This window comes from Tenrec ecaudatus, chromosome 4 (genome assembly GCF_050624435.1).
Source record: "Tenrec ecaudatus isolate mTenEca1 chromosome 4, mTenEca1.hap1, whole genome shotgun sequence".
Lineage (NCBI taxonomy): Eukaryota > Metazoa > Chordata > Mammalia > Afrosoricida > Tenrecidae > Tenrec > Tenrec ecaudatus.
In genome coordinates, this window is record NC_134533.1 from 152,338,228 (window position 1) to 152,352,212 (window position 13,985).

A 13,985-nucleotide genomic window follows, 5' to 3' on the forward strand; every position below is an offset into this window, starting at 1 on the left:
CTATGATATTTAGATATGCATTTCGGCTTAATCTTGTGTTAAAAGATAGCACTTGAATAGAGATAGAGATACATTCATGAAAGCACAGTGTTTGTTTTCCCAGGAGCAAAGAAATACTTTCCGATGATGCTTCACTAAGATCACCCCACCTGACATGCGTTCTTGTATTGCTTTATTGACAGTTTTATCTTAAAAAGAGTACAAGAGATGATAAGGAATTTTATAATCTAACTCTGAGTGTCAAGTTGACAGCAATTGGAAAGATGGGAAGAGTTGGACAAGTAGGGAGAAAAATGGCCATTTATAGGATACATGATAGCCAGGAAAAGAAAGACTGAGAATATAGTCTATGTACCTTAAACTTTTAGAAGGCAGATTTTGAAAAAGAGGAAAATATCTAAAATAAAATCATTAAGTCTCAAGACTACAAATGCAGTTGTATAATCAGAGAAGGAACCGTAGGTAGTATTTTAAGAATCTGGTGCAGTCATAAGGTTTACCTTTCAGAATGCAGGATCCATTGCTAATGATGTAAGTGTAAGACTGGCTAAATGAAGAAAACGAGCAGTGCGGTGTAATGATCCCTCTCTCTCCCGCAAAAGCAACAAACAGAGATTTTAGAAGTATATCAAAATAGATTGAAGAAAGGATTAAGCCCAGTGCTCACTGCCAGAGCCACAACGATGGGGGATGACACAGAAAAGGCAGATTACCACAGCTACTGTTTTGCTTTTATTTCCTTTGTAAGTGACTTATAAACACACAAAGAAAATATTTAAGAGGGTAGAAGAAGCCCCCAGTTAATAAAAGAGATGGTAAGAAGGGACATTCAAATTGCAGGAAAATGTAAGATTTTTCTTTCAACAGAATCACCCTCAAAGTTACCGAACACATTTACTGTAAAACCAAGGTTGTTGTAGATTATCTTACATTAAATGGGAAACCGAATATTGAGAATTTGCAATGTTTCTAATTTTTCAATAAACTAGACAGATATTTACATCAATTCCTAGAAAGTTTCTAAAATCTATTGATGAAAGAACAGTTTGATAACCAAGCAAAGGAACCCGTATGAGTAAGGTACATCATGAATTCCTCTAGACCGTGTCTTACTAAAACATTTCCTTTCTTCATTAGAGTTGTTAGACATATTTCACATTTCAGTGTCTATATTTTTCCACATTTTTCACTGATGTACAACTGTATTGAAAGTCTACTTCTCATAATTGGATATTAGGGACTGAAAGCAAGAAATATATATATCTTTACATTGAATGCATAAAAATATTTTGGATAAAGAAATACATTATAATTTATATTAGCATTAGAGCCTCTTATGACATATTTGTAAATAAGTTGAAGAAAAAGTATATTGACTGAAAGGATAATTAAGTGAACACTATTGACACCACAATGCAAAAGTTGTTTTCCAATGAAACTGAACAAAGGGACCTCCATATAGTGGGCACAGCAGGTCTCTGTCCTTGACACGGTTTTCTTCTACATTTTAAATCATTAAGTTAGGTTAAAATATAACTTCAAATCCATGGATGAAACAAATTTGGAAATTATAGTGAAGTCTTTGGGAAGTGCAAATGGTTAGCATGCTTGACAGCTAGCTGAAAGATGGGAAGTTAGAGTCCATCCATAAATGCCTTAGGAAAACTGCCTGATGATGCACTTCTGAGAAACCAACTACTAAAACTCTATGGAGCACAATTCTACTCTTACCCACACAGGGCTGGCATGAGTCAGAGCTCATTTGATGTCAAGTAGGTGTTTTAGTGTAGAAGTCAGGCGGTGGGTAGAATTCATACTCAAAAGCTAATAAAAGATTGTAAGGGTGGACTACATGGAACAAGATTAAATTGAACAGAGAGATAGATATGAGATCAATTTGGATCCAAATGGGGATTTTGTGGCTAAGCAGCAGCATGAGCAAAACCGGCTTGTGGGTGTTAACTGCTGTTAAACAAATGGAGAATCAATAGTATAACAGGCTGCCAGATAAGTGAAAGCAGTCTTAAGAGGTGTGGAGCATTTCATAGAGGAAAGGAGGAAAAACATTGAATACTACTTGATTCTGGGTTTTGTGATTAAAAAGACTAAGTTACCATAGTTTCTTCATGGGAGGTCAACTTTGCTGCTAAAATGATTTGAGTGAATTGATAACCAGTAAGGTTCAGGAAAGTAATATTTTGCATGACAAGACAACATAACACTGTGAGGACATACATAAATATCCCTTTAATGTAACTGCAAGTGGAAGAGGAACTAGAATGTATCTTTCTGGTTCCAAGATGCATAAATATAGTGAAAAAATTATTTGGCGGGAATTGAAAGACTATGGCTAGAAGAGCCATGCCATGTAATTGTACCACATCGTCTTCATGCAGTGTCAAATCATGCAAAGCAAAGGCTAGGTGTCAAATCATCAGTTTGAACTCACCAGTTCTCCCATGGGAGACAAGACCTCTCGATCTGCTCCCATGAGGATTACAGTCTTGGAAACTGCATGAGACAGTTCTAGTCTATTCTACAGGATTACTATGAGTTGGAATCAACTGGATGGTACACAGTAACAATAAAAGATGACATGACAACACATGCGCGACCTGTGATCCTGGACTTAAATTTTGACACCTCCGCCTGAAAAAGAAAAAGTTCTTAGTAAAACAACTGATGACACTTAAATAAGGTCAGCAGATGAGTTTTTCCTTTTCCTGATATTTGCATTAATGTTATGTATTATGTTAACATGAGTGGAATCTGGATAGAAGATATATTGGAAACTCTTTGAACAATATTTGCAACAGTTTTTTGTTGTTGTTGTTAGGTGCCATTGAGTCGACTCCAAGCCATATCAACCCTATGCATACGACAACAAAACACTGCCCGGTCCTGCACCACTCTCACACTCATTCCTATGTCTGAGCCCATTGATCCAGTCACCGTGTCCGTCCATCTCATTGAGAACTGTCTTCTTTTTCACCTTCCCTCTATGTTACCAAACATGATGTCCTTCTACAGGGACTGGTCTCTCCTGATAACATGTACAAAATGTGTAAGATGAATTCCTGCCATCTTTGTCTCTAAGAAGCACTCTGCCCTTACATCTCCCGCTACAGACTGACTTATTCTTTTAGCAGTCCATGGTACTTTCCATCTTCTTCTCCAGCACCACATTTCAAATGCATCGCTTCTTCTACGGTCTTCCTTATTCAATGTCCAACATTCATGTGCTCATGATGCAATGGGGAGTAGCATGGTTTGAGTCAGGCACAACTTTGTCCTCAAAGTAACATCCTTGCTCTTCAGTGTTGTAAAGAGGTTTTGTACAGCAGATCTGTCTAATGCAATATGCCTTTTGATCTCTTGACTGCTGTTTTCATGAACATGGATTGTGGGTCCAAGTAAGACAAAATCCATGACCACCTCAATCTTTTCTCTATTTACCATGATGTTATTGGTCCAGGTGTGAGGATTTTGGTGTCCCTCACATTGAGTTGTAAACCATACTGAAGACTACAGTCCTTGATCTTCATTAGCAAGTGCTTCAATTTCTCTTCACTTTCAGCAAGTAAGGTTGTGCTAGCTGCGTCTTGCAGGTTGTTAGTACGGCTTCCTCTAATCCTGATGCCACACTCTTCTTGACATAATTCAGCTCTTCTGATTGTGTGGTTCTCATACAGGTTGCACAAATATGGTGAGAGGAAACAACCTCAACGCACATCTTTCCTGACTTGAAACCTTGTAGTCTTTCCTTGTTCTGTCCTCACAACTACCTTCTGATCCATGTAAAAGTTCTGCACTAGCATATTAAAGTGTTCTGGAGTCTCCATTCTTCTCATGGTTGCAGTCCATATACTTGTCTGCCTTTGGAGAGTCAATGAAACACAAGTAAACATCTTTCTGGTATTCTTTATGTAACTACTTTGAGTAAAGATCCATCTGACATCAGCAATGATATCCTTTGTTCCACATCCTCTTCTAAATCCAACCTGAACATTTGGCAGATCCCTGTCAATGTCCCGTTGCAACCACTGATGGATGATCTTATACAAAATTGTACTTGTGTGTGACGTCAATGGTATCATTTTATAGTTTGAATGTTCTGTTGGGTCATCTTACTTTGGAATGGGCACAGATAGGGATCTCTTGCTGTCAGTTGGCCAACTAGTTGTCTTCCAAATTTCCTGGCATAGATGAGTCAGTGCTAAAACATTTCAATGAGTATTCTATCAATTACTGAAGGCTTGTTTTTGCCTAATGCATTCAATGCAGTTTAAACTTCTTCCTTCAGCACCAATAGTTCTTGCTCAAATGCTATCTTCTGAAATGGGATTTTGACTAGTTCTTTTTAGTACCGTGGCTTTGTGTTTCTTTCCATCTTCTTTTGACGCTTCCTGCATCATTCAATATTTTGCCTATAGAATCTTCCAAAATTGCAATTCTAGGTATGTTAGTCTGAGTAGACTGGAGAAACAAAATCTTAGGTACTCGCATGTGTATAAGAAAGAGGTTTCTATACAAGAGCAATTGAATATTGAGAAAACATCCCAGCCCAGTGCAGTTCAAGTCCATAAATCTGACATTAGCCCATATGCTTGATACCAATCTATAAAGTCCTCTTCAGCGTCATGAAACACATTCAACGATGCCGAATGCAGGAAGATCACAGGATAGTAGGTAGGAAGTCTTGTGGAGTCAGTGGCATTGTAAGCATCTCAGCACTGGCAGGGGTCTCCACAGGGTTGTTCCAGCTCAGGGCTCCAGCGTAGCTCCATGTATCTTGTCAGTAGAGTCTCCAAGGGAGTGAGCAGAGAGAGTGTGTGTCTCCTGCCTCCAAGAAGGAAATCCAGGAATTCCCAGAATCCACAGGGGAAGACCATACTCACATAGAGACTTCATTGGCTATACAAGAACTGACATGCTAGACTCCACCCCTTCGCTTGCAATTCTCTCAAATTGACAATAGATTATCTAAGTACCACACTAGGCTTGAATTTTTTCTCGAGTTCTTTCAGTTTCAGATATGCTGAGCATGCCTTCTCTTTTGGTTTTCCAATTCTAGGTCCTAGCACATTATGTTATAATATTTGGCTGACTCTTCACCTTTCTTTTTAGCTCCTTGACTTCGTTCATTCTTCCATTTACTTTAGCTACTCTCTGATGAAGAACAAATTTCAGTCTCTTCTGTCATCCACTCCGATGTTTTCTTTCTTTCCTTTCTTTTTTATGAGCCACTGCTCCCCCTCCCCGCCACACCTGACATTCTTTTTGCAATGGTTTACCAGGTCTAAATTAATTCCAAATAAAGGTTAAAGAATACACGGTGAGTAACTTTTATGACTTTTTTCTTTCTAATCACTTGAGTTCCAAAATGGACAGTCACTCAACATGAGGAGGGTGCTGATGCCATAGCTAGGTGATTCATGCCATAGCAAGGAATTTTTGTTGGTGCACAAAGTTAATGTTCTTGGATACCAACCAACAGATAAGCAGTTAGAAACCACTCAGAGGCGCCTTGAAAGAAAGGTCTGGAGATCCACTTCTCTCCAAAATCATCGAAAATCCTATGGAACTTGGTTCTACTCTGACACAAATACACAGATCGGCCATGAGTTGTAACTGGCTCTAGGGCAACTGGCTTCATTTTGGTTTGGAAGGTCTCTTTAAGCCATGGGATTTCTTTTTGACAATGCTGCTGAACATCTTATTTTGAGAAATGAATTACAGGATTTCACACGAGTGTTGATCCAATGCAAAACCCCCTTGAATTTGCAGGAAGAGAGTTTTCTGCTCAATTCAGTTCATTGTAACAAGTGCTCCATTTTGTAAGAACCACAAAAACACATTATGAAATATTCCAATTACTTCTCATGTAATTCTCTTAGTGACAACTTCTTTAAATACATAGAAAAATTTATACTGATGGAATGCTCTCGGTAACAATCCAAAGAGCCATCTAAATGATATCAGTTATCACATAGTGTTTGAACACTATAAATTAAGCGAAAAACTATACTGTTAACTGGGAGAAAATAGCAAGTTCCCTATAATATTCAGCCTGAGCCTATATTTTTTCAAAAAACAAAATTATATGAGGTGGATTTAGAAAGTGTGTGACAGTTTCATTATATTTTAATTCCATTTTTATTCAGGAAAGAGCCTGAAATTTAATATGATAAAATTTAAATAGTAGCTAGCTTTGTGTGGTTCTCCCCCCTCTGCTTTTGAAACATTTATAAAATATCTACAATGTTTATTATTCTTTAATCTTTTAAAAAATCATCAACGCAATAAATGTTAGAACTATTTGTAAAGAGCAATGCAATGATTTTCAGATCTCTCAGTATTGAGTAATACAGTAACAACTTTAAATAAATCGATGTGGCCCAAAAGAAAATTTACATGACACTCATTTACGTTAGGATGTTGCTTGGAGCTACTTCAGTTAAAAATGTCAAAAATTACTCAGAGACCAAGTTTGAGCATTCACATTTTTTAGAACTAACAGTGCAATAGGAAAAACTACTGTCTCACACCTAATTTAATTTTGTAGTGATTTATTTTTTTAAAATGAAAGGAAAGATGCATTTTTAAAGGGGTAGGATAGGTATTGTGCAATTAGGATAATTCCTCCCAATCTTACTTTACCTCATGGAGTATATATTATGTTTTAAAATCATGTTTTATCCTGTCCTTTAATATCTATCTTCTAGCGACTACAGGAGCCCTTGATGCATATTGGTTACTCTTTGGGCTGTCATCCACAGGTCAACATTTTGAAACTACCATATGCTCTGCAGGAGAAGGGGCGTTCTACTCCGTAAACAGTTACAGTCTTGGAAATTGAAAAGGGGCAGTTCAACTCTGTCCTGGGAATCAGCTCAATGGCAGTGAATTTGTTTGTTTGTTTGTAGTGACTACAGTCTAAAGAAATACTTCTCGAATTTAAATGTGCATACGAACCATTTATGAGACTTTGATTTTGTCAATTCAGACTAGCATTCTGATTTTGACTACTATGAGGTGGAATCACCTGGGAACTTGTCAAACTGCAGAATTTGGGAACCTACCTGGGAACCATTCAATCACAATGCATTTTAGCTAGATTACCACTTGTTTGCTTGCACAAAACAATTGAGAACTCTAGTCTGAAGGACCCAAAATAGTCTACTTGAGTTTTGGTTTCTGTAGTTTCTCTGAAAATTATTTCATGAAATAACACTATATTTTTAAAAAGATGATCAAAGCAATTTTTTGGTTGTAAATTTACAAAACAATTTTTTGTCAATCAATTTTTAAATGGTTAAAATCTTTTCCTATAGATGGAATTACATTTCTTTATTTTTAGGAAATTGGATCTTGCAGAGTTCATCCATTCCATAGGTGAATTGGTTTGTGTTGCAGTTATTAATTTAGCTTAATTTATTATTAATTTAGGTCCCATTAATTTAGCTTCTTTCATAAAAATCCTATGTACAACAGAACCGAACACCGCCCAGTCCAGTGCCACCCTCACAGTCATTGCTTTGGTTGAGCCTACTTCTGCAGGCGCTGTGTCAGGTCATCTTCTGAGGATCTACTTTTGGCTGGGCCTCTGCGTTACCAAGCACGATGTCTTTTCCCAGGGACTGGTCTGTCCTGAAGCCGTGTTCAAAGGACATGAGTCAAAGTCTTGCCATGTTAATTTCTAAGGCGCATTTCGACCGTGCTTACTCCAAGAAAGATTTATTTGTCTCCTGGCAGTCCAAGAGACTTTCAGTATTCCTCACCAACACCAGGCTTCAAATAGACGTCTCCTTTGCTCTTCCTTTCACCTCCCGAAGAATCCAGCGAAAAGAGCACGGCTTGGGTGAAGTGCACCTTAGTCCTCAAAGTGGTTTATGTGGGAAACTTAATGCAATCACGGCCCTCTACTTTATCTCTCATTTGAGGTAATTTGGTTCAGAATCTAGTTTTCTATATCCTACTGAGAAAAAGGAAGACACGTTCACCTTTACAATGCAATAATGATTAGATTATAAATGGGCACAAAGAGCCTGGTTACAGCATACCCCTCCCCACAATTTGCAATAATAAATCAGGTTGGAAAAATTTAACAATAAGACACTAATTGAAAAAATGCAAGTTTCACAAGTCAATTATTTTAAAAATAAAGCATTATAACTTACAAACCACAAGCTTATTTTTAAGTTAATTAAAAATGTACTCATAGTTGTCAGAACTTTTGGGTTCTGGAAAATTAAAGTTCTGGTTAGCCATTCTTAGTATTTTAATGGTGGACTACATATGGTTCTACCTATCAGAGGTCCAAAATTAAGTGACTGGGGGGGTCAGATTTACCACTGAATTCAGTCTTCACCAAAATTCTCAATTCTGATCAATTTCATTGAGTCACATTTAAACTTACTGAAATCATTCTTCTTGATCAGACAGTCCCACTCACACAGAAATTTTCAACAAAATAATTCATTGACAACATGAACTCTAAGAAAAATCTAAACAATATGCGTTGTGAAAATAAAATAGGGCTCACCCTCATGTAGAGATCTCTGAAAATATGGACATTACAGCAAAGCGTGGAGAAGAAACCACATGGCACCTGGCTGTCAGATAGAACAGCATCTGGCATGTCAAAGACTTGTCTTTAAGCAAGTAGCCATCTAAGGGAGACATCAAGTCCATGTGGAAGAAACACATCAACCAGTGTGATCCAAGGATGATAAATAATTAAGTCCAAATACACTGGCAGGAATGGTGTCAAGAGCTTAAATTGTGAACACTGACTTGCAAAAGGCAATGATGGGAGTGGGAACCCCATGTCCATTTGCAGGGTCCCTACATGGATTAAGCCTCTGATGAGTTCCTTCTGACTATACCTGAGGGATGTGAAGAGCTTCGCTATCAGACAGAGAATATCACAACCATGATCATGACAGATGTAATTAGGTTGAAATATGACATCTGATACTTTGATCTCCCTTTTGACCCATTTAAAATTAGCTATAGTTTTAAAAGCTTCCTGCTTTTTTCTCAATTGCAGTTTTTCCTCTGGTTTATTTTATTATTATTTTGACCGTCTTTGAGCTTTGTTTCTCAGTATATGAAGACTGAAATGGGAAAGTTCTATAGACAGTAACTGGATTAGGGGATCATAGGTGTCAGGGGCTGAGTCAGAGGGAAATGGGGAGCTAATAATGAGTACAAGTTGGAAGAAAATGTTCTGGAACTGACTGTAGAGATGAGTGTACCAATCTCTTTAATATGACTGGCCTAAGGAAGTGTATGATATGTAAATCATATTTTTAAAAATTATAATTAAAATAAAATAAAATAGAGCTTCCAAATATTTTTTAGGAATACCGGGGCATAGTTGTTAAGCATTTGGCTGCAAACTGAAAGGTGGCGGGTTTGTTTCCACTAGCTCCTCTGTAGGAGAAATGTGAAATTCAAACTATTTAACAACAACAACAAAGCATTTTAAAGCGTAGCAGCAAAAGATGTGCACTGTTCAATATAGTACCATCACAAGCTGATTTGAGAAAACCAAACCAAACTCACTGCCATCTGGTCAGTTCTGATTCATAGAGACCCACCAGGACAGGGTAGAATTTCCATGAGGTTTTGGAGAACATAACTCTTAATGAAAGTAGAAAGCCTTGTCTTTCTCTCACAGAGCAGCTGGTGGTTTCAAACTACTGACCTTACCTTCTGCAACCCAACCAATCGTCTGATAAGTTTACCAGGGTTTCTGATAAATTGTGCCTAAATATTTGAAAGCAAAATAATAGAAAATCAAAGAAGAAAATATTTGCAAAGAATAACTACATTGGTTACTATAGTCACTATAAGATTCATGAGTGACATTGATTCAAGTGCAAAGTAGGCACTTGGAAGAAAGGCTGGAAATAAGAATGCTTTCTAAAATATTATCTGCTCTCAGGAAGTAATTACTAAAGACCATGGTAAGAATGAATGCTATTCATGGTCATAGGAAAATCCTCATTAACAATTTAGTTTTAGCTGTATTTTTTTATTGTGGAAAGGTCATACCAAGGTCATCCTATGGACAGCGTTTCATTTCATTTTATTGGTGTTTGGAAATGTTACATTTCCCCCTGAACACTGTAATGGCTGATCTTCCAACTAAATATTTTTCCATATGTACCTTTTCATGTATTAATTGATCACCATAGAAATCTGAGAATACTAATACCTAAAAAGCAAGTCCTTACAGTTGAAAGGTATATGGATTGATCAAAGTTTTATATTCTTATACATCATTTCATTATTTGATTTAAAGAGTTTTCAGGTACATTGCAAAACTCTCTGGTGGTTCTGTGATTATGCGCCCTGTTTGCTCACTGTAAGGTCCGTGTTCAAGCCCATCAGCACCACTTGCCGAGAGAAAGATACGGTCGTTTGCTCTTGAAAACCCTATGTCAGGTTGCTGTGAGTCTGAAAGGACCCTTGAGAAATGTACTTTTTAAAAAATACGTTGTGCTTCTTCAATTTAAAAGGACAAGACCCATATGTATCTTGGATTTTGTCTGATTTCCTCCAATATTTATTGTTATACCCTTCAAACTGTAACCAGGACTTTTAAATAAGGGCTACAGTTTACAATATTTTAGATGAGATTCCCCAGTACTTTAACAAAATAAATAAGAAAATCAAGTCAACTGAAGTAATATTGAGTGCAAAAAAAGTAAGTCCTAGACTGTGTAAAGTATCATACAATCTTTAGAAAGTGAAAAGTCAGCAAAACTAATCTTGCCTTTTTTAGAAGTGTATATATTTGTGATAAAATAATAATACAAGTTGTTATTGCTGTTGTTATTGTTGTTAGGTGCCGTCAAGTCAGTTCTGGTGCATAGTTGCCCTGTGTCCACTACCTAGTCCTTTGTTATCCTCACAATTGTTCTTCTGGTTGAGCCCATTATTGAAACAATCAGACAAGAGTGTGAGCACAATTCAAGGTATCTGTAAGCCAAGGAAGGGGTAGCCCAGTAGTACAGAGAGTAGTTGCAAGTGATTGGGACAAGCACGCACATACATGTACACACGAATTCATGCACACAAATGCTTCATCATGAATTTTATTTTGATTTAACTAGAAGAAAACTAGGAGGTTTATATTGCTCAGGAACAAATTGATGATAAAATTATAGGGGCTCTCCTCTTCACTGAGGTGCTAGCTATATTATTTTTAAAATGCTGAACATTGGGCTGTTTGACTTCCACTTTCCATGGTATTATTCAATATATGGGAAGTATTTAGTTATGTTATGTAATTTTAATAATTGAATAAGATGCATAATAATGATTTCTTAACACATTTTTCATGTTCAGGTTTACTATTCAACTTCCTTTTTGAATGATGCTGTTCCAGTGAGGCTCTAATACATTTCTATTAATCAAAGAGAGTAAATGAAGCCTGAGTTTATTCCGTTAATGTTCACAGTGGGTGTTGTATGTACATGGCTTTGATCAATAAATAAAATTTCCTAGCAGAATATTTGTAGAATGAGGGTCTTAATTTTAGAGGTTAAGTGCATGTGAATTCTGATTTTCATTGAATCTTGTAGAAAAAGCTGGTCTTCCTGGAAATCAAGGGCACCTTTAGTCATCAGATATGGGAGTTTGGAGGAAGGAATAATCTCCTATCCATGCTACAGTTCAGTCTCAATAAATTAAGAAGGATTTCTCAACATTCTAGGCTGGAAACCAGAAGAAAATAGGTTAAGATTCAGGTGTAAGTGCTTTGTTTTGTGAAATATATGAAACCTTCTTCTATTCTCAAAGGCATAGCAAGATGCTATATTCCCTGCTGGACGTCGGAGGGACCAGTACAAATGGTCTAGTATGATTTCAAAAGGAGAGTTGCTGGTTATAGAAATATTTCCCCCTTTTTAAAAGAGAAAACATTCTTGAGGATGAATGGGACACTTTTTGGACAGACAAGGTGTGGGGAAGCCTAATGATACACTGTCTTGGAACATTTTCTAAGGAGCTCCTTTGAGTTTAAGCAGATTAAAGTAGATCTTCCTGCCCATCTTAAACATCCCACATAGCTGTGTCATTGCTGAAAAGTATGGATTTTAAGTGAAAACATAATGTATTTTTAAAAAGCCCTTCCAGGACCACCTGGAAGTAAAATTTAACATTATGAAAATTAACTGAGAGGAATGAATGGAACAATGGGCATGACGAATGAAATTAGCAATAGATCATTATTTTGTGTCTATCACAGTTGGTCTCACTTTTAATTTCACAGGAAGAACAACTTTACTGTACCTGACGAGGAGTCCTTTCTGACTTACTCCGACACCACTCCCAGTCTGAAAGGTCTGGTTTCTGACTCTCCTCGTGAGAAAGTCTTCTTTCTGCTCCTTCCAAAAAGGCATTTTCTTCACAGTTAATATCATCTCCTGCTTTCTCAGAAAGCAGTGGGTCAATGTCCTTGTCTTTGCCAGAATCAGGACTAGGATCCATGACATCAGTATTCGTGCATTTGTTGATGCCTCTCAGTGTGGAGCTGTCCGGAGAAGGAGTGGTGCTGATTTCCACTTTGATGGCATTGAAGAAATTTTGGGTGTCTCTCTGTGGGTCCTTTGTCAATTCACAATCATAGTTCATCTGGCTGTGGTAGGGTATAACATTTTCATCATCCTCATAGTAATCTTCACTTGCTATTTTATAAATTCCATAACTTCGTTGGAATGATAGATTGAATTCAAAGGTTCTCTTGGCTAAGAAAAACAGAAACAAAACCCCATGATTACTGAGATACATGCCAGCAACAATGGAATATATACATAATGAGTGCAAATAGGAAAGTGCATTCAACCTGATTACTATGAATTAAAATAGCCTTCACTTGCTTCTTGTCAATTATGCAAAGTTATTATGGCCTACATAATCAAGTCATCTCATCACTCTGGGTCTAATTTTTTCTAATTTGTGCAATGAAGGCTTTGGAATATATACCATCCCAAGGAGTCTTTCAGCTTTTAAAGTAGTTTTTCTAATTTAAATATTTAGACCACAGATAAAGAGACTTTCAGATACATTGTTTTAATATTCTTTTTCCATCTACTTATCAATCTGAATCTTTAAAAAAATATGGAGATAAAATAGTGTTTCTAAATTCTAATTTACTAAAAATACATTTATAAATAACTTTAATGTTATGCCAACACCACCACCAACAGGCATAATTTCTTTAAGCAGTTTGATGCATACTATTCCTAATATGTGTATGCTTATAAATTTATACTTTAAAATTATGTTATGAGACATTTTAGCCTTTAAAATATAATGCACACATTTCTGATATTACTAAATTTGGAATCAATTGAATGGAAATGGAAGCACTTTACAAAATGTCCATAAAGCTCATCAATTATAGGCATGTTTTACAGAAATGTTTAAAAGTTTTATGATTTAGATCAGCTACAATATTATGGCATTTTAAATACATTACTTATTGGAGAATTTGGTAGAAAGTCTTAGTAGAATAACAAAGGAGGTGGTGACAGAAAGTGATTTTCTTGTGTGTGTTAATGTCCCTAAATTCTAGATAACTTTAATGTATTAAATATGAAATTATATTAATGTGCTATGGCAAATGTAATTTAATATTTTAGTATTGATATTTTAAGTCATGGCTCATTCCAGAAAAATGTATCCATTGATAGCTCTGTGTTTTATAGCCAGACAATTAGCTATTCTTGGTGTATAAAACTATTAACATGTATATAGCTTTTATAGAAGAAAACAGTAAAAGTTTGATTTGTTTTATACCCTGATGACTTTCCTATGTTGATTCTATTACAAAATGTTCCCAGAATTGAAGATTTATAGACCAATTCTGCTGTCTGAAAAGCATAATTTGAAGTATTTATTATTGTCACAGTCAGACTAGAAACAAGAAGAATTTCTGTTCTAAAGAATAGAAAAATAAAAATGGATGT

At 36.3% G+C, this 13,985-nt stretch overlaps 1 protein-coding gene across 1 annotated transcript in view; it reads right to left on the reverse strand.

Moving 5' to 3' along the window:
* Positions 1-13,985, reverse strand: part of GPR149 (G protein-coupled receptor 149) — a 76,642-nt gene that overhangs the window by 57,047 nt on the left and 5,610 nt on the right. The window contains exon 3 of the mRNA XM_075548863.1: positions 12,307-12,761. Within this exon, the coding sequence (XP_075404978.1) occupies positions 12,307-12,761 (455 nt within the window). The remainder of the gene's footprint in view (positions 1-12,306; positions 12,762-13,985) is intronic.